The sequence below is a fragment of the Ceratotherium simum genome, chromosome 17 (assembly GCF_057802395.1).
Source record: "Ceratotherium simum simum isolate JZ-2026a chromosome 17, ASM5780239v1, whole genome shotgun sequence".
Classification (NCBI taxonomy): Eukaryota; Metazoa; Chordata; class Mammalia; order Perissodactyla; family Rhinocerotidae; genus Ceratotherium; species Ceratotherium simum.
In genome coordinates this window covers 56141293-56165681 of record NC_141916.1, presented here as the reverse complement: position 1 = coordinate 56165681, position 24389 = coordinate 56141293, and the positions used below count along the sequence as shown (strand labels likewise).

Below are 24389 nucleotides of genomic sequence, written 5' to 3'. Positions count from 1 at the left end.
AAACTCTTCTATAATGACACGCGGGTTCCTCTAGGAAAGCTGTCTTTTATAAACCTACTTGTTTCACTGACTCACTTAAACCACAAAATAGTTGCTTGAACAAGAACAAAATAATACCATGATGTACACACACTGCCGTAACCAACTGTATGTGGTTTAAGAACTTCCTGTCATTTACTGCACACTTTCTCTCTCTCATAAATATACTTAGAATCCTCCTCCTTCTCCCATACCTGTCACGATCTCAATCTTCATGCTTTTAGTCACTACTGAGAATAATATTAAAATGCTTCTGATCACATCATTGCTAGTTTGAATGAGATGGAGGAAGAAGATGGCAGAAGAATAAGAGGACGTACTAGAATTTTCCCAAGGGTCTTTTGTTAGGATATACTTCCATACTGATTTCCTAATACTCAGCCTCGCTCTGAGTCATATTGCCGCAGCAAAGCCAGTTACCTTCAGTGGGAATACAAACTGGTGGAGCTGCAGTGGAGAGCAAATGCTAACACTATCAAAATTATAAATGTATGTGCCCTTTAATTCAGGAATTTCTCTTTAGAAATCTATTCTATAGATATGCTTACCCATCCACAATGATACACGTGCAAGGTTACTCATGCATTATTATTTATAATAGCAAAAACTGTGGAACAGATTAGATGTCTATCAATAGGAAACTGATTAATAACGGGATATCCTGCAATGGACTACTATGCAGAAGTAAAAAGGTATGAGGATGCTCTTTAAGTACTAATATGAAATGATCGTTAAGATAAATTATTCAGGGAAAAAAAGTAGAGTACAGAAAAGTGTGCAGAGAAAGCTGCCATTTGTATAAAAAGGGAAAATACACACATACACGTGCTCATGTATACATAAACATATGTCTGGTAACTACATGGGAGATAGGCTGCCTCTGGAGTGGGAAATTGGATGGCTGGGGGACAGAGTTATGAAGACTTTCACTGAACGCGCCTTTGTACAGCTTAAATTGTGAATTTTGCGAATGTTTTAACTATTTAAGAAACAATTAAAAATAAAGAAAACATTTTTAAAAAGTTTACGGGATAAATAAGGAAACTATAGTGAATGTCAATTAAGTTAAGTCTAGATAGCTACATTCTAGCATCAGGAGAAAGGGAAGAATTCTACAATTTACATAGGAGAGAGGGACAGACACCAAGCAAAGATATAACAATATCCCTTTGCTTACTATAAAACACAAGAACCAAAACTACTGTAATGGATTCTTTTAAACACTGCAGTTGTAATACAAACAAAAGATATCCACAGTACCAGAAGCAGATTTAAAGGTTTGACCAACCACAATTTTAAAACTTGCCACATTTTATTTCCTGGGCAAGCCATCAAGTTTTTATAAGAAATAATAAAATACTGAGTACGTATTCAAGCCAGATAAGAGCATGTATTGTGATTTTACATCTGTGATATAATATGAAATGTTGGAAAAATAAGAAAAACATACCTTACATATATTTTTGAATGAAATTACCCTTACGTTTAGTTCATAACTAAACAACTTTTGGTATCAATTTAATTTGTAAAGAAACTACTTTTTAAACTTTCATTTTTCAATTAAAAATAGCAGAATTACTCTGTAATTTGAGTCAGAATTTTTTTTTTTACCTGTCTTCCCTAAAATCTATGTATAGATAGAAATCTTCTGAAGAAAGATGCCATGAACTTTTTCCATAGCTTTAAAAACATTTTCCAGTAAATTTCCTCAATAGTTAGAAAGGATGTTTATATTGTGGATAAATATAGAAAAAGCAGTCATTTGAGGACATACTAATTTTTTAAAAGAACAACCAAAAACAATTCTTGTAATTGACCTCATGCTACTTACGTGGATCAAGGATCAAACATATAAAAAGCATATATTTTGTGCTACTATTGACATTCTACGATTTCAACATCCTCTGTAGCAATAATTATGTCCATTTTAGAGATAGAGAACTTAGATCAAAAGATCACCAACATTCCACTGAGTGCCTATTTCAAGTATAACTACAGAATTGAAATTTAAAAACAGCTTTGCTAACGATCTTGAACAAAATCACACAAAAAAGGAAATTAAGAACAGAATTTAGCTTCTAAAGATCTTGAATTTTGTTCTTAATTTCTTTCTTCCACCATTGCCCCAATGTAACTTTCTCCATTTTAATCCTGACCCATATGCTATTAGAGTGCTTATGGGCAGAACACACTGAGAGTGAAATTTTAAAAACATTTGAGTTTTACTGACCGTGTGATTCTTGCAACTTACTCCTGCGCTGGGTTCTGGCATAAAGTACCACCTGCTGGACAACTTCTAGTTGCTCTTCGATTCGGGGAAAATGGAAGTCAGTGCATTCCTGGCAAACTGTGGCGAAATCTAAGGGACCCAAAACGTTTACAAACTTCTGAAGGTTAACTATCAAGTATTTAGTATTTACCTATAGACAAGAGATCTAATAGATAGAGAACATAAAATTCACAAGTAGGATTTCTTATACTTGTCCTTTTGATAATTATATCTAATTAAGTTAGGCTACAGCAATTTTGTTTTGATCAGAAACTTAACCTCTCAATCACTCAAGAAAGTAAACAATTAATAGACAAAGACATTTTAATACAATTCCAAGTCGTCTTTAAATAATGCATACTTTGATCATAAGCCAGCCCCCAAAAGTGCTACAACATACAAGAAGGTTCTTGTAGTTATGATAGGAAATAAACACTATTCAAGTTTCTTTTTTTGGTAGTATTTTTTTTTAAATTCAAGTATAATTGACATAACATCATATTAGTTTCAGGTATACAACATAATGATTCAATATTTGTATACACTGCAAAATGAACACCACGATAAGTCTAGTTAACATCTGCCACCATACATAGTTACCAAAAATATTGTTTTTTTTGATGAGAACTTTGAAGATGTACTCTTTTAGGAACTTTCAAATATGTAATACAGTATTATTAAAACTATAGCCACCATGCTGTACATTAGACTCCAGGACACATTTATTTTATAACTGAAAGTTTGTACCTTTTGACCCCCTTTGCCCATTTTGCCCACCTCCCACCCCCTGCCGCCGGCAACCACCAATCTGTTCTCTCTATCTATGTATCTATGAGCTTGCTTTTTTTTTGATTCCACATGTAAGTGAGCTCATACGGTATTTATTTTTTTGTCTGATTTATTTCACTTAGCGTAATCTCTTCAAGGTCCATCCATATTTACTTAAGCTTTTTAAAAAAAAAATTATACATTTCAATATATTTTATATATTCAAAAATTTAAAAAATAAGAATAAAAAATGAGTTGTACTAAGAGGGCAGGTAGAATTTTACCTAGCATATTTAAGAGATAGATGCTTTTAAAAAATAAAAAGATAAAAGGACAGATGGACGAACAAACATTCATTGAGCCAAGATCTGCTTCTAAATTGAAAAATACATTTATATCTTGATTATTCTTTTTGTTTTACCTTGAAATAAAGACCCTTTGGAGTATTATTTACAATATAATAGGATTTTAACAAAAATTAAATATCCTGAAGCACTCTACCCATGATAAAGTATGAAATAAATCTATAATTGCTATGGCTGGGTATGTGTGTTGTTTGGTCTACTTGAATACTGGGGTGCATAAAGCTTTTTTCAGATTTTCCATAATTCCTTTCTTTGTAAGAATGGTATTATAAGGAGAAATTTAATGAAATAAGTATGTATGACGTTAACTTACCTCTTTTAATACCACTATATGAATTAATTCGATTATCTACTAGTAAAACCAGGCCACAGAGAGACGTGGAATAAAGTGACAGTGCTGTCTGGAGTCGATGGAGTTTCACACCACTTCGATGATTTCTTTTGTGCTTACAGAAGTCCAGCATATCCGCTCTCAGCAATCTCAAATTATGCATGGTCTTCAACTGGGCTCCTGGGGATAGGCAACAGTCCCAGAAAGACACTTAGACAGCTGCAAAAAATTCAGTATAACAGGATGCAAATCTCTATGGCAAGAATCCAGATAAATCTGTGCTACAAAAAATTAAAAATAGACATGGGAATTACTCCTTTTAATAATTATTAATATTTAATATTTCTACTAACAAAAAATAATATATAAGCTAAAACAGAAAACTTATAGCCAACAAACTATAGGCTGTCTTGGAGCAAGACAGAATTTGGAATTAAAAATAGCATGTATATTATCCTCATATGATAGAAATTTTTCTCTTGTAGCATAAAAAAGTTTCACAAGTTACAATAAATTATGACTACAAAAAATCAATACACTTACCTAAGTGAATGGTAAAACTTTCTTCTAACTTTCTTTGTTCCTCATAAATCCTTCCATTTGCTTCTACGGATTCTCTGAACTGATTTGGCTGAACTTTAATTTCCTCACTGAAATTAATAAATTATTGACATGCTTTTTTTGTAGTTCATGAAGAACTTTTCTTAAGGGAAAGAAAGCGTTATGATGAAAGAAGACAAAAGTAAACAGCTGAAAGTAGCACTTTATTCCCAAACTCACCCTAATCCATGGAGACAAGTAAGATCATCGGCACCAACAGGTTCTAAAATTCCCTCGTTCTTTCCTTTCCTCACAGGAAGTAACGCATATTGTTCTTTTCAGTCATTACAATATCAATTCATATATTATCATTTAATATTTCTTAGTGGCCTAAGCGTGATTAAATGAAGTGATTGACTTATTACTTTAAAATGACGTATTTTAAAAAATGTAATATATCCCATATCAGGGCTAGCTCTAGGCATAACTAGAATATAGAGGTAAAGTGACAGAAATGAAAATGTAAAATTTAAAAGGAATAAAAAAAGATGAAGTTCACTTTGATATAGTAGTCACATCCTGTACTTTTTTTTTTTTTTTTTTACCATCTCCTGTTTTTTTCCCCACTAACATTCTCCTCCCATTATAGGACTTCTCTCTTTGTGCTACTCTGCTCTTATATTTCCTGAAAAGGCTTCCATGGAGGTACTATAACTGTAGAACTGTTCAATTCAAATTTCATGATATGCTGAAGATGATATCAGTCTATAATAGTCATCCATTCCCTGGACTAAATTTTTGGGATTAATCTAAACAGCCTCATTAGTCTCACTGACTAACTTCATTAGTAAATATGGCAAATTTAAACCTAAAAATAAATTTATATTAATAAAATATCCTCATCTTAGGATGTAGAAAGCCACAAGAGAATGTTGTTCCCACTGTAATAACAAGAAAAAGCCAGGTAATCTACAAAATCATAACTTTTCTGGAGCCCATCAGAGATTTGAGGTAACAAGGCAACCAAGTAAACTAAATTTGAAAGTGTGACATGCCTCTCCAAGGAGAGACAGGGCATACAATTTTCATTTTGGCAAAGCATGGTGGAATGGGTTGCTGTAATGTAAAGGGGCAAGAAGAAATCAGCTAAAATTTTAATGAATTTTTTAAGGTCAAGAATCAGTTAGCATGTAAATTTAGAATAGCTAGGAACCCCAGGCACAAGAGGAATTTGCATGCACTTGCAAACTCTTTTCCATTCGTCTCCACCAGGTGCTTCTAAGAAAGGACTGGGGACAGGGCAGGAGACAAGAGAGACCCCTTGATGGCACAGGTGGAAATTCTGAGAATGCTCCAAGCTCAACGCCCAGTTACACAGGGCTTGCTCATGACCGAAGCTGGACAAAGACAACAGAGACCTGTCTCCCACTCCCAACTACCAGTCTAGCACCAAGTAATAAACACCAGTCTACTGCTGGGGGTGTAGAGCAAGAGCACAGAGAGAGAACTCATACTGTGGCACAGGCTTGCAAAGACTAGAAAGCTGAGGATGGAGCAGAATGATAGTGAAAAACCCTCTAGAACCCAAAGCCCTACTCTAAACACAGAGTGGCAGCAGCCTACTACTGCAGAAAATTAAGCCTATGGTGTAACGAAAGAACAAAAACCAAACTCAGCTCAACTGCTGACTACATTTGTATGACCTTCACATTAATGGTCTGTTCATTTCAGGACATAAATATTATTTACCTCAGTCTCTTCTTTTCTAATACACACAATATCCAGCATTCAGTTTGAAGAAAAAAAAAAAAGGAGAGAGGAAGACACCCAAAAAGGCAAGAAGGAAACAAAACAAAAACCTATTGTGAAGAGATAAAGCAATCAACAGAAACAGACTTAGAGATGACCCAGATACAGTCATGCACCACATGATGAGGTTTCGGTCATAGATGGACTGCATATACAAAGGTGGTCCCATGAGACTAGCAGTGTATAGCCTAGGTGCATAGTAGGCTATACCATCTAGGTTTGTGTAAGTACACTCTATGATGTTTTCACAATGATGAAATCACCTAACAATGCATTTCTCAGAATGTACCCTGTCCTAACTGATGCGTGATTGGATTGAGACTAAAAACAGGGACTTTCAAAATGCTATGATTAATATGCTAAAAGATCTAGTGTAAAATAACACACAAGGACAGATAAGGAATTTCAGCAAGAGGAGAAAATAAAGAGAAGTACTAGAAATAAAAACATGGTATCAGATTGGTAATCACAGACACCAATTCCTTCAACAGGCTCAATAGCAGACCACAAACTCATTTTATGATGCCACCATTACCCTGATAACAATACCAAACAAAGATATTATAAGAAAAACAAAACTATAGACCAGGGGCCGGCCCCGTGGCCTAGTGGTTAAGTTCCGCATGCTCCGCTTTGGCGGCCCGGGTTTGGTTCCTGGATGCGGACCTGCACCACTTGTCAGCAGCCAGGCCGTGGCAGCGACCCACATACAAAATAGAGGATGACTGGCACAGATGTTAGCTCAGGGAGAATCTTCCTCAAGCAAAAACAGGAAGATTGGCAACAGATGTTAGCTCAGAGCGAATCTTCCTCAGCAAAAAGAACCCCAAAATTATAGACCAACAAATATACAGTAGATATATTTGTTTATTATTTTACAGCGGATATATTTTATTTATATTTTTGTATATAATATACATGAAATAATACATGACTTATATGTTTAAGTTTTAACTATAGAACTTCTAAAAGAAAACATAGGAGAAAATCTTTGTGATCTTGGATTAGTCAAAGATATCTTAGATAAGACACAAACCATTTAAAAATTGATAAATTGCACTTAATGAAAATTAAAAACTTTCCTCTTTGAAAGACATTATTAAGAAAATGAAAAGACAAGCTACAGGTGAAAGAAAATATTTGCAAAGCACATATCCGATGATGGACTTGTATCCAGCATATATAAAGAATTCTCATGACACAATAATAGGAAAACAACAGAGGAGAGATATGGATGGAAGGGCAGCACGTGAAAAATGTTCCACATTTGTAGCCATCAGGGAAATGCAAAGCAAAACCACAGTGAGATCCCACCACAAAGCCTACTAGAATGGCTAAACATCCACACCAAGTGTCGACAAGGATGTGGAGCATTTGGAACCCTCAGACAGCCTCCTCTACAGCCACTTGTGGTGAGAACGCTAAATGTACAGCCACCTCAGAAAACAGTCTGGCAATTTCTTATAAAGTTAAACACATACTTAACATGTGATCTAGCAACCCCACTCCTAGGTGTTTACGTAAGAGAAATAAAAACATACGTCTCTACAAAGACCTGTATGTGAATGTTTATAGCAGCTTTACTTATAATTGCCAAAATCGAGAAATACCTCAAACGTCCATCATGGAGTGAATGGACAAACAAAGAATAACAGAATACTACTGAGCAATAAAAAGGTAGGAACCACTCATAAATGAAATGACATGAATGAGTCTCAAAAGCATTATGCGAAGTGAAAGAAGAACAAATTGCTACATACAGTTTGACTACATTCCTATGACATTCTGGAAAAATCAAAACTACAGGGACAGAAATCAGATCAGGGTGCCAGGAGCCAGGCAAGGGGAACGAGGATTAACTGTAAAGGTGTAAAGGGAAATGCTATATTTTGATTGCAGTGATGGTTTCATGACTAATTAAGTTTGTCAAAACTCATCAAAATGTAAACCTAAAACAGGTGAATTTTACTTTAGGTAATTTATCCTTCAATAGACCTGACTTTAAAAAAAAACAAAGCAAAAATAAATAACTAAAAATAAAATACCACTTTTATCAATCTCATATAGGAGTTCTATATGTAGTTGTGTTGAAAACAGGTTTCTGCTGCTCAAGGAAACCTCTATCAAAAAGGAAAGCAAACTAAGAAAGTCACAGTAAAAACACTCTTTCCTAAGAATATTCGGTCTTTAAAAGAAGCAGCAGCTAGAGGTCAATATTTACATAATGGAATTGATCTGATAGACTGAATTACTGAAACTAGAGCAGCAAAGTGAGAGAGAATTTTTGTAGCAAAGGGCTTTCTCAGCTTCCTTAAATCAGTGACTTTCCCTTTTTCTGACCACAATATACAGTATATATTTTACATTTTGGCTCAACACACACATTCATTTATAGAAAGTTTCACGCATGATGTACTCTGATATTTTTTCCCTACTCTACTCTCTTCTGTTCTGTTCCCTTCCACTTCATTTTACTGTTATTTTAAAAAGTCTGATTGGAAAGTAAAGGCTCTAGAACGGTTCCTAGCAGACTGCAACCAGCAGTTTAAGCAACACCATTGTACATGACAGCATACAGATCTTCCCAACCCATCTTTCCCCCACCACTCCCTTTTTATTGTGTTCATCACTATTTTCATTTGAAATGAAGAGTACAGTCAAATATGATAGTGTCAAGGACGTTATCCCATTTCTTTTTTTTTTTTTTTTTTTTTTTTTTTTAAAGATTTTATTTATTTATTCAGTTTTTTCCCCCCAAAGCCCCAGTAGATAGTTGTATGTCATAGGTTCACATCCTTCTAGTTGCTGTACGTGGGACTCGGCCTCACGTTGGACGGAGAAGTGGTGCCCCGGGGCGCTCCCGGGATCCGAACCCGGGCCGCCAGCATCAGAGCGCGCGCACTTAACCGCCAAGCCACGGAGCCGGCCCCGTTATCCCATTTCTAATCACAAAAAATTGTTTCAATGTTTCCAAGATGTTGTTTTATGGAAAACAATAAGGCAAATGAAATATTATAATATTTAGATAAGAGGTGATACAGATATCAGGTAAACAGTTTAATGATAATCCATCCATCTGCCTGTTTGTCCACCCATCCCATAAATATTTACTGAGTATGTCTTATGTGTGTCAAGACCTAGACACTTGGCAAGGATCTGGCTACACAACAGTAGAAAAAACAGACACAGTTTTTGTCTTCAAGGTGAGACTAGTGGGAGAGACTGACATTATACCAATAAAATGCTGTTTCTAAATGTTTATAGCATATACCAGCAAATGCCGGAAATAGGATTATTATTTATAGTAAGCATATTTCCAATTGAATATACTTTTGGATTTGAAAGAATAACAAAATTCTCAAATATCCGAGTATACAGCCAGGAAATGACATAGGCATTGTCAAGGGCAATATATGAATCACAATGTATTTAGGCCATAAGGTACCATACAAGTTATGAATTATGGGAAGTCCTCTATACTATTTTTGTACCTTGTACATACTTCGATTATTGCACATATGACTCTATACAGTATTGTTTTATTTACAGGTCAGTCTCTCTTTCTAGAATACAAGCTCTACATGGGTAGATATCTTCTTTGTTTTTCTCCTTGGAGTGCTTGGCATTTAAGATGCATTCAACCAACATTTATTGCACTGAGTGGAAACCAATTTAAAGAAATGAGAGATAGTAGTCAGGATATTTAGGTATATACACCTAAGATATTTATAAGGCTAAGTTCTAGGGGGGAAATCACTATTTTAAACCAACCAATTAACTCCCTTCCCAAATAATCCGTGCAATGTCTATTACACAAAAGGTGTTAAAAGAAGGATAAAATTATCTTGAATTTTCATTGATAACTTAAAAATATAGACAACTAAAAAGGTTCAATTTTACAATACATACCAACTATTACTAACAGTGAACTTTCATCTAGCAAGAACAATAAGGATCCATACCTGAGGGAGCTGTTGTTGGGGTTTTTTAGGTCTTGATGAAGTTTTATCACCCATTCCTGATACTCTTGCTTCTGGATGGCAGTTGATTGTTTTAATTCATTTGACCATTTATTTTCTAAGTCCTAAAAAGAGACAGCACACAATTAGTTAATTTTTTCTTACAAAAATAAATAAGTAAAAGAAAATGCAACTGCACATCTAAAAGTCATTGTACTTCACTTACTTGCTGGGATTCAAAATGCTGAGCAGCCAGTGAATTTACATCTTGATCAGTCAGTGATTTTCCCAATTCCTGCATCACTTTTTCCATTTCAATACCTTGCCTAAAACATAAACAAGCAGATCTGACATACTCATCAAATGTTTAAGCTATAGAACCACTCCAGACTCATTGAACAGTCTCTACAAAGTGAAAATAAAATTTTTATTTTATAGGAATATGTCCAGGAATGGCAACTATAATACCCGGAAAGCACCGTGAAGCCCCAGAAAGGGAGATGTGGAAATGATGATGATAATGTCATATAATATCAACAACGTCATTCGTGCAGCTACATTTTAATCTAAATTTAATGCATAAATGAAAACAGTCAAAGTCTAGGTGCTCTTTCAATTTCCATGCTTAACGTTTATAAGTCCATACCCTCTTTCACCTGCACATTTCCTCAAAGAAGACAGTCTGCAATTCCAGCTTAAATACATTTTCTATTTATTTGTACATGAGTTAAAGGGACTTCAACCTTTGAAAGTTAGTTTATATTATAAGCAGAAGCTGCCAATTAGGTTCTAAGAATCAAACTGGTATTAAGTCACAACGTTCCCTTTACAGAGGAATATAAAATATAAAAATTATGTTTAGTCTTACCTTCTTCATTTATCCAAATAATGTGCAGAAATTAAAAATGGTTTTCCCTACAGGAAAAACTAGTCAATGGTGTTAGAAGTTCAGATAATGGTTATTTGTGGGGGAAATGGGTAGTGACTAGATGGGCATGAGAGAACCTTCTGCAGTGCTGGAAATATTCTATTTCTTGATCCGCGTGATGATTACACGGGTGTGCTTACTTTGTGAAAATTTATTGAGCTGTACACCTACAGTTTGTTGCTTTTTATGTATGTATATTATATTTTAATAAATAAGTTCACTTAATTTAATTTAAAATTTAAAATTAAAAAACTATCTTCTAATACAAATGTTTTAAAAAGTTTGTTCTAAAACATATTTCAAACAAACTTGGAAAGAATGAAACACAGACATGAACTAAAAGGATTTTACTATCATTCTAGTTAACTTAAGTAAATTGCTCTCAAAAGAGAATTTCTACTTATTTATAACAACTGATTAAGATACTTAAATGTATATGATAAATTAAACATTCATATGTTATACATTTATATATTTCTATATATACCTTCTAGTATTAAATATTCAATACCATTTAGTCCCCACTTATTTCTAATGCAGGTGACCCCATTAACATTTTAATAACTACCTGAGGTCAGGTCAGGTGAAGATTATGCTTGCAAGTCAAAATTTTTATTTAAAACAGAAGTAACTGCTAAACAACTATACAGATATATTAATATTTTACATTACACATGTTCCCTCTAGTGGATAAAAAATATCATTGACATTTTTAAGTTTAAAGAAATATCTTTAATCTGGTTTGCTAAAAGAAGCAAATTTCTAGCGAGGAAAAAAACTAATAAATAAGAATTCAACAAATAAAATTTCATAAACATTTATCTCACCCTAAATGTGTAAGAGATGCAAGTAGCTAATGATATAGTTAATGATACAATATTTTTTTCTATGATTAAGATCAAAGGAAATTTTGTTATATTTCAGATGAAATACTAACTTATATATCGGCTCAGCATGTCAGGTGTGACAATTCTGACAACCTGTATATTATACTGAAGACATAGGAAAAAAGATCATTATAACTGTATTAATGCTGTGTGCTGAGAAACTGTCTTTTAAAGATGTAAAATGGAATTAAAATGAAAAGAGAAATAAGAAAATGTGTCACTTCTGCTCATGAATTGGATAAATGAATTAAGCACCAAAATTTTGGGTGAACTTCCACAGATAGCAGTGAATTTCAACTTACCTTAAGTTATACTGCTCACCTTTGCAATAAATATTACTACCTTAAAAGGAACATAGCTTATTTTTCAAGCTAATAGTTTGGACATGTGAAAAATAAACTACAAAACTGTTTTAAAAATAAATGTATTCAGATATTGTTTATATATTTAGAAAGAAAAAAAAGCAAAGCCCCACCAAGAAGTTTGGACAAAAGATATTCCAAAAATAACATAAACCAAAACAAACCCCTACTAAAAAATTATTCTATAAAAAAAAAACATAAAGTACTGGTAAATGCAGATAATTAGTAAGTTAACTCAGCTTCCCAAAATGTGAAAAGTCATGCGGAACGAGAATCTTCTTCCAATTTAGAAAAAAGAACAATAATAGAATATTGGTGTCCAGATATGGAATTTTCTGGGAGGTGTAGTGAGTAGGCAGAAAAATGGGCCACAATTTAGAGTATGAAGTGAAAGTACTAGTAGTGGCTATTGATATAACTATAGATAGCCAAGCTGAGAATTTTTAAATATACTGTCATGCACTGCATAATGACATCTCAGTCAAGTCGGACTGCATATACGACAGTGGTCTCATAAGATTAGTACCATATAGCCTAGGAGTGTAGTAGGCTATACCATCTAGGTTTGTGTAAGTATAGTCTACCATGTTCACACTTTCTCAGTGTATCCCCGTTGTTAAGTGATGCATGACTGTACCTATGTAGGCAGAATGAGTGTAGTCCCAGAAAACCTAAGATCCAAGAACAGAGAAAAAGTTGAAGGTTATATTATTTGAAGCCCTGGTAGGAAAAATCAAACAAGTTTAACAGAAGGTAATTAATTAGTATTAGGTAATTATACTTTTACATATTTGTAAAAATCTAACCTGTATTTCATTATTTTAAAAATATATTCACAATTTTATTGGTAACATAATAAAGAACTAGAAAAAATCAAATTTTCTTCTCCCCCCAGGGACACAGCTTCAATTATTTACCTGGTAGCAACTACCCATACCATAAGTATTCCACCTAGAAAGGAATAACCTGCCTCAACATAGTCAGTCAGCAAACTCAAACCTATAAAGGTGACAAATGTCTCAAAACATCATGCTCTTTTTGATACACAGGCAGTTCTAATGTTTTATTGGATATGAAAATAAATTAGGTCCAGAAGAGTAGAATTGTTACGAAAATTTACAAATCTATGCAATTTCACAAAAATGCTGATCTGGTACACAGATGAAAGTATCCCTCAGGAAAAATGATTACATCCATTTGCTTACGATTTTTGTGTTTTAAGTTTTCTTAACTATGACAACCCTCAAAATAACAGATTATTCTCATCTTGCTAGTCCCAGTGTTTTCCAATGCAAAGCTAATGAAAGCCAAGAGCAAACCACTACATTATTTAAAATTTACTTCTTTGGGACTGATTATTAAATCAGTCACAAAAAATAAATGTGATTTCGTCCCACTATACTTTCCAATCAAAGAAATTTTATGTCAGCAACACTAAAAAGAATTATCTTAATGCTATGTATACCTAAATTCTTAAGTAAATGTTTTTAAGGTAATAAATGTTACTAGATTCTGCTAGATTAAAATGGATTATCTAAGAGATGTGCATCCTGAATTAATACTACAATTTATAGTTACTAGGAAGCAGTCTGGAAAGTCTGCCTTAAAATATTTAAAATGCTTTAAAATAAGTAATGCTAGCAATTTTTTACTTAATCTGAAGGAGAAAAAGAGTCATAAAATCATTGTTTGCATATTGCATTAAGTAATCCACACAGAATGAATCAAATCTATTTAAAATTTCTTGGAACAATGTTAAGTGTTATTTTTTTCCTATTGTAAATAAGCTTACCAAATGAACTGAAAGAGACCATGGACTTAGTAACAGCAGGGTTTTAAATAGGTTCTGAATAACGAGACAGCATGGTATAGCAGTTAAGAGCTTTGGTGTCAGACTTCCTGGTTTCAAACTCCAGCTTGTCCTTAGACAAGTTACTTAACGTATTTAAGCCTCTGTTTCCTCATCTGTGAAATGAGGATAATAATAGTGGGTTGTGGTAAGGATCAAAGGAGACAGGGCATCTGTTATGGACTGCATGTTTGTATCCCCCAAAATTCCTATGTTGAAACTCTAACCCCCAATGTGATGGTATTTGGAGCTGGGGCCTTTGGGAGACAATTAGGTTTAGATGAGCTCATGAGGTTCAAGCCCTCATGATGGAATTAGTGTCTAGAGGAAGAGATGCTTGAGGTCTTCTAGGAGACACGCACTAGGAGCAGGCATTGAGGAAAGGCCATATGAGCACACATCCAGAAGGCACTGTCTACCAGCCAGGTAGCAGGTCCTCACCAGACACCAAATCTGCGGGCACCTTGATCTTGGACTACCCAGCCTCCAGAACCGTGAGGATAAATTTCTGTTGTTTAAGCCAGCCAGGCTACAGTATTTTGTTATAGCTGCCCAACTGACTAAGACAGCATCCAAAGCACTTTGCACAGCGCCTGGAACAAAGCAAACCTTCAACAGAAGTGAGCTACTCCTCTTATTAGAAATAAGGATAGATAACATCACTATAATTTGTTTTGGTAAATCACTTGAGAAGTTCTATAAACCTATGAGGACCTCACCTTCTCAATTGAAATAATAGATTTAAACACACAAGAAAATTAATTTCTAATGTTAAAGAATTTTTTCTATTTTATTCTTCAAATTTATAAAAAAATGAAAACAAGTTGTTCTGCAGGCCATCATATTTGACAATGTAACATTTAATCATGATAATGCAAGAAATTTGAAATACCTCTCTCGTAATTTTTTCAGCTCCACATCTCTTTCACCAATCAGTTCTGAGATACTAACAAAGTAATTATGTTCCAAATTTAGGAGAGTTTCAGAGGCAGGAGAATGGATTAGATCATGGTACACATCCGCAAAATCTTCATCCCAGCTGGGCTCTTCAGGCCTTGCATGCTCTAACGTGGTCTACGAGATGATACACAGACATTCTTAAAGCATGATATAGTAGTTTTATTTAACACACTACTAGAAAATTCCATTTTTGTACATCAGACAAGGACAGAAAGACCCTCTATTTATATACGGGTATATACAGGTTATATAGAATTATCTGAGTATATAAAAAAGTATGGAAAGATATAAACTGAGTTTCAATATGGGTTACCTGGAGGCAGGGATAAGGGGAAGGTGCTAATGTGGAGGAAGGGACAGGAAGTGTCCACAATAAAAAAATGTAAGCATGCTATGATCCCATTTCTGTAATATAATTCCCATACACGAAGGGACGATAACAAAATGCTAATAGTGGCGATTTCAGGACAGTGGGAGTTCTGATGACCTTTACTCTCTTTATATTCTAATGTATCGTATAATACAATAATTTGCATGTAATCAGAAAAAAGCTTTTCATTATTAAAATGTATATTGCCAGAAAGGTTTTATAGGCTACATATTTACAAACTGGTTACCTATGTGATAACACTGACCTTGAAAACCCAATTCACACATAGGATTTTATATCAAGACATACATATGCAATTTTCTTATTTTGAACTTCTGTAGTACTCCATTTTCTTTATACAATGTAAGCATGCTTTGAAGAATATGAAAACAGTAGCTATCAAAATGATAAAGGGACTGAGTAAGCATTGATAAAGGAGAGAAACAGAAACATGCAGAGAGGTGATATAGGGATAGCCTCAATGCACACACCAGTCAGTCCAGGGAAGCACAGATGCCTGTCCCAGGACACGTGATGTGTCGACATATCAGACAGACACAGTGCTTTACAGGAGAAGAAACTGATATGCTGAGAAGTCCCTTGTCAAAGAGCATACAATTTAATGGCAAAAGTGGAAATAAAGATTTCAATGCTTTTTCCATTATTGATCTTTGCAGACAGACACCTGTAAAAAAGAACGATCTAAATTCTTGCCTTTTTTGTTACCAATGAAAATATCAAAAACTGGAATATATGACATGACTCAGAGCAATAATTTAACTTCAAACAAATGGACGAATCACTGAGACAAGTATCTTGAACTCGATCAATCAACAGGTAAACTTTTCCCCTTGTTTTCTTTCACTTATACTTCAATCAACTGCCAGATCAGGAGGGAAGAATTTAAGAGGACGAGCTGTATCTAGAACATGGATTTCATCTACTCTGTGCCTCTGAAATCCTGACACCGCATTCTGATAAAAGCTCTACATCTTTAGACCTGGCTCTGCTCTAGGATTATAACCAGCCCATGTGACTGAAGCTCTGTTCAAAATTCACTTCAGTGTCAGACTGAAATTTTGTAGGAAGGAGCCAGTGCGGATCACAGAAATCTGCTTGGCCGAACATAACACCCAACATTCAGTAACTCCACTAACCAGATCACCTAACTATAATAATTTGCAGCATCAATTTAAAACTCAGCCTAGAGCAAGGTTTACGAATAGACAGAAGCTACCTATATGAGAAGCATTAAACAGGCTTCTTCCTTGACCTAACTCACGCCATTCCCTCAGGAGAGACGATACTAAAAAGGGGACTGTGACAGATGAGAGGAATGGGGCACTGAGTAAGGGCCTGCAAAAAGAAAACTATTCAATGTCCAGGCCATTATTTCTCCATGTCCACCTTCAGGCATAAAGCTCAGCTTTGTTGAGGCTTAAACCATTTGGCACTCTTTATTTTCCATAGACACCATCACCTAACAACCTACCTGTCATGCACCCTCTTTATCTTCCGTAGACACCATCACCTAACAACCTACCTGTCATGCACCCTCTTTATCTTCCGTAGACACCATCACCTAACAACCTACCTGTCATGCACCCTCTTTTATTTAAAGCTTTGGCACTGCGTTCACAGACTTCCTTTCTGTCCCACATCCTATCATCAACCTGGGTCACTTGGATGTCCATGTGGATACCTCATCCAATGCCCTGCCTTCTTACTTCCCTGAACTCCGTATCTTTAATAAGTCCTCCACTTCACCTCAGTCACCCTTCCATATCATCAGCAGGAACAGCTCAACCTCTAAAATTCAAACATTCAGTCTCTGACTACAGATTTCAACCAAAATTTCTCATTCAATTACTCCCAGGCAAATGGTTCTTTAACCTCCTCAGGACCTCCACACCACAGACCCTCCTACTCTGTCATTTTCTTTTGGCCATTAGCTCCCACGTGGCTTACATTTAGAGTGCGGAGACCAGAAGCAGAAAAAGATGACTATCAATAGATCCTCTGACGGACGACAAGGAAACACAGAAGAAAATATAATTACTCTACAAAGTATGAATTAACAGTCATACACCTTTGAGTAAACCATCAGAACCTCCTTATACCATGCAAGTACATCCATCAAAGCACAGCTCTGGCAGTATATCAGGGGCAATGGTCCTCTACAACGTAAAGACATCTTCCTTCCTACAGTGTAAGTTCCTCGTATAACAGCAGCATATTCAGTACATCTCTGCAGCGAGGGGACCGACACTCCTCCATCTGTAGCAATGCCTTACAGTATCACATAAAGGTATAATAACTTATATTTATAATGATGACCCAGGGGCTACAAGAAGTTAGCATTGAATTTTATACACTACGCTTAAAAAAGCAAAGAAATGAGTACTACATTTTTAAAAGATCTTCATCAAGGTAAAAGTTTCATTATTTAAATCTGTTAGTATCTGAAATATCTAGCAAATCCATTTGTAGAAAATGGAGCTCATTTCTTCACAGCCTAGGTAAGTGGTATTACCGTAAACACCCTGTTATTTCACCTCTTCAGTGATGCTCCAACTACTCCTCTCAAGGGCACTGACACTGTTGACCCGTACCCTGCAGAGCTGCTCTGGCCCCTCAGCAGTCACATCTACCACTCCCTTCTGCTTCACTGTCAGACTCTGCTGCCAGTCAGAGTCTGCTTCTTCCAGTCTCCATAAACTCGCGTCTTCTCATCTCTGCCAGCCCTTCTGCTGTCTACAGTACAGTGCCCTTTTCTTTCTGAATTCCTTCTTTTTGGTCTCTGATTCCCATGTTTCTTGTGCTTGTACTGAGTGGTTTGGCTTTTGTAATTTTTACAGCCACTGACAGCCCAATCATATCCAGTGGGTGTAACAATATTTGGGTCTTCTCAGCTATTTTCCTGATTCTTAATATCTCCTTTTTTACAGTTAGAAATAGCTTCTTTGCTTTTTCTTTCCTTAATTCTTTTCTTTTCGGTGAGGAAGATTAGCCCTGAGCTAACATCTGTTGCCAATCCTCTCCTTTTTGCTGAGGAAGATTGGCCCTGGGCTAACATCTGTGCCCATCTTCCTCTATTTTGTATATCGGATGCTGCCACAGCACGGCTTGATGAGCGGTGTGTAGGTCTGTGCCCATGAGCCAAACCTGCGAACCCTCGGCTGCCAAAGTACAGTGTGCGAACTTAACCACTACACTATCAGGCCGGCCCCACCCTTAACTCTTTAGAAACAAACAAGCTGCTATAGTTCTAGAATCTGGGATTGTTCTCTTCAAGAACTCTTCCTTGACCACTCCTTCTTCCCCCACTTCTCCACAAGCTCCCACAGGGTCGACCCTGATCCTAACACTGACTGCATAGTGTCATAACAGTCTGTGGATTTCTCTGTCTCTTCCTACTAGATTGTAAGCTCCCTAAGGGCAAAGACTTATCCTCAGCTGTACATCCAACCCGTTTCAGAGGTACAAAAAATATTGGTTGAATTAAGTGGAAATATTCTTTTAATACATCTTACAGCTTTATTCCTTTTTATCAGCAGACAGATTAAGTTTTTTTAAATTATATGTATCACAGATATATCTTTTTTAATCCCACAATTATGTTTTTAACATTCAAAATAATATGTGTAAATAGTGCCATCTTTTAAATAAACTGGGAAACCTTACTAGGTACAGAGTAAACTGCTTTGAATAACAAATATGACCCATAAAATTGATTTCTTTCAAATTCTCATAGACTGAGTTGCTTAGATTGGGATGTAATTCACCCATTATAGCTTGCAATTATTGAATTTGACTGTTTACAGAGTTCTGTATCTGGCTCTCTAACTAAAATGTAAATTGCATTTTGTGTCTGTCTTGCTATTTGATGCCCAACACCTAGTACAGTACCTGCTATATAGTAGCTTCTCAACACGCTGTATCTCATCAATTCTAAGATGCATGTTTTTTCACATTACAACTCTCAGAGATCAGGATGCATCTTGTATTTGATGGCATCTTGGCATTCTATCACAGTTTAATTGGTGTGGGGTTCTATCTTAGTAGTAAATAAAATAATGGTGTGTTACGATCAATGGCATCTTAGACTTTATGAAATAAGGTATATTATTTAAATGGAAAAATGATAACATTATGCAACTATATAACAACGGTGAAGATAAGTAAGAGGACAAAAGTAAACCAAAGCTTAAAATGAACTACTACTGTTAGTTTAGGGTTGCCAGACAAAATACAGATAAACAAAGAATAATTTTTTACCATAAGTATATTCCATGTAATAACTGAGATGTACTTATACTAAAAAATTATTCGTTATTTATCTGAAATTTTAATTTAACTGTGTATCCTGTATTTTTAATTACTACATCTTGCAACCCTATGCTGTTAGAAATACAAAAGTAGCCTCTTGTTCTACAAAGGCATGACACAAAATATTGTGTCTTATGTGCTTGCTCTGCTACAGGAAGGAAGCACACAAACATCAATATATATTGTACGTTATGGGACAAATTTTTGTATGTATAGAAAAGAGGATTCTACAACGGTTTCAGTAGTACCTTAGCAATTTAAAAATCCTCACCAAAGTCCAGAATATCCCTGAAATTTATAATCTGATCTATTTTCTTACCTCAGCATAAGCTTTGGCCCAGGTACTTGCCAGTTGATGTAAATCTACTCCACCTGATTTCACAGCTTCCAGGGATTCTTCAGCAGCTCTATCATAATCTCTGAGGGATTCTTCTTCTATAAATTGGCTCAGAGCTTCTTTTAAGCCTGTAACAGGGACAAGAAATGTCATCATCATCAAAATTCAGACATAAACAGGGAAGATTTTACCTGGCTAAGCACTCCAATGTGAAATTTTATTTTATCAAGCTTATACCCTTAATCGAGTAAAATTACCTAAATAAAATCAGCTTAGGAGATCATTTAACTAATTTCACAATTATTTTTCTTTACTATCACAGGTTATTGCATGGGGAATGGTCAGAATTCTTAATCTTATGTATAACCTTGATACTAATTTAAAAATGTTAATTTTTTAAGCCTGATTCTTCAGTTTGAAACTGAGTAGGTAAAAGCACATAAAGAAAAATCTTCTAGGGGCTGGCCCGGTGGCACAAGCAGTTAAGTGCGTGCGCTCCACTGCGGCGGCCTGGGGTTAGCAGGCCCGGATCCTGGGCACGCACCGATGGACCACTTGTTAAGCCATGCTGTGGTAGCGTCTCATATAAAGTAGAGGAAGATGGGCACAGATGTTAGCCGAGGGCCAGTCTTCCTCAGCAAAAAAGAGGAGGATTGGTATCGGATGTTAGCTCAGGGCTGGTCTTCCTCACAAAAACAAAAAAAAGAAAAATCTTCTACAGATTTAGAGGGTCTGAAAGTTACTGTGTTTAAATGAAAAGGAGTTTCCTATACATATTGCTACATTTTTTGAATTTGAAAGAGAAATTAAATGATTAGCATATTAAAACTGATTTAATTCAGATATCTATAATTCCAATTTTAGAGACACTACTTACAGACTGATACAATGGAAAGAGCACTGGGATAGAAGTCAGGATGCCTGTGTTCTGGTCTTGGCTCTGTCACTAAGTTTGTAACTTTAGACAGTGGTTCTCAACCTTTAGCATGCGTCAGAATTCTCTGGTGGGCTTATTGAAATATATTGCTGCATGCCACCTCCAGAGTTTCTGATTCAGCAGGAATGGGGTGAGGCCCAAGAATGTGCGTTTCTAACAAGTTTCCAGGTGATGCTATAGCTTCCGATCAGGGAGCAACTTTTGAGAACCACTGCTTTAGGCAAATAATTTAACTGTTTTATGTACTGGTTTTCTTATTTGTACAATGAGTTTGTGCTAGAAAGTTTCTAGGTTCCCTTGTAACTCTAACTTTCAATGATCCAACATATTCTAAATTTAAAATTTTTTCCTCATCTATGAGATAGAACATAGAACTTTTAAAATGGTTTAATACAGATGACCTTATGGAATTAATTTAGGTAAGCAAAAATTATTCAAAGATTAGTATTCCTTCTCTTCCATGCCGTCTCAGGAGTTGAGGCCCAGATCACTAAAAGGGCAATGTATTTAGCAATATAATTCTTTAATATCATAATTAGTGATAGCTGAAATGTCCTAGGAATCCACTCAACTAAATTATAAGGTTAAGAGTTCTAATCTAGACTTTGTAACTAATTTTTCATTATATAATTTAATTTTTATACTAAACTACTTATAAACAACTACAAGGGTTATAGGAAAAAACACTCAATAAAACAAAAGTTTGGAGAACCTTTTTATTCTTGGAAGCAATAAAAATACTTCATATTTTACGGCTGTTTCCAATGCTTCTTAAGGTTAAGCTTTTTCTTTTTTTGGTGAGGAAGATTGGCCCTGAGCTAACATCTGTTGCCAACCTTCCTCTTTTTGCTTGAGAAAGATTGTCACTGAGCTAACATCAGTGCCAATATTCCTCTATTTCGTATATAGGATGCTGCCACAGCATGGCTTGATGAGTGGTGTCCAGGTCCACGCCCGGGATCCGAACTCACAAACCACCAAAGCAGAGCACGTAAACTTAACCACTACTCTACTGGGCCAGGCCCTAAGCTTTTTAATATGAAACTTCTAATGATAGAGTCTACAGGAAAATAATAAAGTGGTATTTAAAAAATCAGTCCTCACCTTTTTCTATAAAGCATGGTAAATTGTGCAGAAGCATCAGACGTCCAAGTAAATGACTGGCATTCTCTTGAACAGGAAATCTGAGGGGCACCCTCAGTTCTAAGCACTGACTTCCTACTTTGAATTTATACAGAAATTCCCTGTCTCTGTTGCAGAATCTTTCTCTATTTTTCTTCATCTTCTTTGGCAGGATTTCCATAGAACTAACAAAAAAAAAGCAGCAGGTTATAAGTCCATAAAAAAATGTTTCCTTATTGCTGTACCACTTCTCAGAAAATGTTCCACCACTCAGAGATTTTATTTGTGTGACTCTGAGTCAATTATTCTGGTTTTTCTCACATTTATCTCTTCACTTTCATCATCATGAAGATGAAAATGAAGAACTTCATTTTTAATAAAAACAATTTCTTTTAAACTTCATTTAAGAAAAAAACATTATGCCCATAAAGTACTTGGCATTCCTAGGCAGGCTCCTCAAGAACAGGGAAAAAACATGGAGAGAAGAGCAGAGAGGATTCTTAGAAAGAGATGTGTGGGTGGGCAGATATAGAGCTTTTGAAACAGCTGGTGACTACAAAGTCAAAAGAACAGAGCAGGGAGAAAGAGGTGATCTTGGAGATCTTAGATGTTGTGAGTATGAGATCTGAGTCTCATACTCAGATGGGGTGGAGGGTAGGGAGATGGTGCTGGCAACATTTCCATGTGGGAAGAAGATATATAGAAAATAGAAAGTACAGGATACTCCACAAAGCAAACTGGACACTATTCAGAAAGAAGAAAATCTAGTCAAAGAGAGTAAAGATCAATATCAATTAAAGATTTGCTTATCAGCTTCCTTACTAGACTCCCTGTCACTAGGCTTTTCCCCATCACATCAGTTCTCACACTATTCTCTACACTGAAGTCATAGTTATCTTTCCAAAGTGTATACCTGATCATGTTGCTCACCTGTTTAAAACCCTTCTGTAACATATCCATTGCTCCCAGGATAAAATTCAAACTCTTTAACTCAGTTTACAATGCCTCTGCTTCTATCTCCAGATTTTTTTTTCAGCACCTGCACCCCTCCTCCCCAACACACAAATTCACAATCTTTACTTTCCAGCCATACTGAACTCCTTTCAATACCAAACCTCTCTTTCCACTCCCAACCTTTCTGAATGCTTTTCCTTTGCCTAGAGCAAGCACTCTTACTGCTCTTCTTTCCTTGGCTGGCAACTACTCATTCTTCAGGTCTCAGCTCAGATAGACCCCAGGAAGCCTTTTAACTCATAGGGCTGTCATAAGGATTAATCATATAAATATGAAGCATCTGACAAACATAAGATGATTAAAAAATGAAAGCTGGTAATAATAAAACAATTAAATAAATAAATAAATAAATAAGCTCTCTGAGAACACACCAGTAAAAAAATTACAGGCTGCTAATTGGGTACACAGTAAAGGAACACTGTAGCAGGGAACTGAAAGTTACGGAAATATGGGCTTATGGTCTAATGTTGTTTAGATTCAATATTTTCTGTAAACAAAAACCATTAGCTCTGGTTTCAATCGGTTCAACATTTAGAGTTATTATGTTTCAACAAACTGATACTTTAGTTCCCTCTCTATCCTCTTGTTCTTTCAGCAGGGGTGAAATCAAGGAAGGTTTCCCGTGCAAACGGGATGGGAGGAGGAGGGCTGGACCGAACTCATACAGCTACGGTTTAAATTAGGGAAAAGGAGGGCAGACGGCGGGACCGAGAAGCTCCAGCCCAGTGAAGGGAACAGCCCCTCCATTCGGGGGCTTCAGATTGAAGGGTTTCCTCGCTCTTGGTTCTGAGCTCACCTCCCCCAGTGGCGAAGTCCTGAGGGGTCCGCACCCCGCGAGCTGTCAACGGGCCGCCACACAGGGAACATCAGCTGACTTACCGACTTGTTTTTACAGCCAGCAGATCCGCTTCGGCAGATTCCCCCAAACCTTTTCCGCTTTCCTGGCACCCTGTAGAAAATTCCTCGGTCTAAGTGCGCCCTTGTTCTATCCTGCCTCAGTTTATTTATTTAAAAAGTGTAAGAAGGTATATTTCTCCTGTTATTGTATATTTCAGAGACAGGGCAAAAGCCACTGTTGTGACGAAAGGGCAGAGGCAAAGCACAAACTCGGCTCTGGGAGACCGGATGCGGAAGGGCAGGGCCTTGGGAAGGGCGTGAACAAATTAGTTCTTCCCAGAACGCATGCGCCGCCGCAGGGACGGCAGGTGGTCATT

General features: G+C 36.0%; 1 protein-coding gene across 3 annotated transcripts in view; it reads right to left on the bottom strand.

The window, feature by feature from the left end:
* The window catches only part of FERRY3 (FERRY endosomal RAB5 effector complex subunit 3), a 44995-nt gene extending 20728 nt beyond the window's left edge, over positions 1-24267 (bottom strand). For 2 of the 3 annotated variants that reach the window (XM_087442881.1, XM_087442882.1), the window contains exons 1-9: positions 23972-24044; positions 22144-22346; positions 20085-20230; positions 14999-15180; positions 10307-10406; positions 10084-10205; positions 4316-4422; positions 3755-3952; positions 2270-2398 (exon numbers count right to left, since the gene is read on the bottom strand). In XM_087442881.1, coding sequence (XP_087299007.1) covers positions 2270-2398; positions 3755-3952; positions 4316-4422; positions 10084-10205; positions 10307-10406; positions 14999-15180; positions 20085-20230; positions 22144-22346; positions 23972-24042 — 1258 coding nt within the window. In that variant the 5' untranslated portion in view covers positions 24043-24044. The other variant, XM_014794000.2, reaches the window with a different exon arrangement.
* Between the last annotated feature and the right edge of the window lie 122 nt (positions 24268-24389).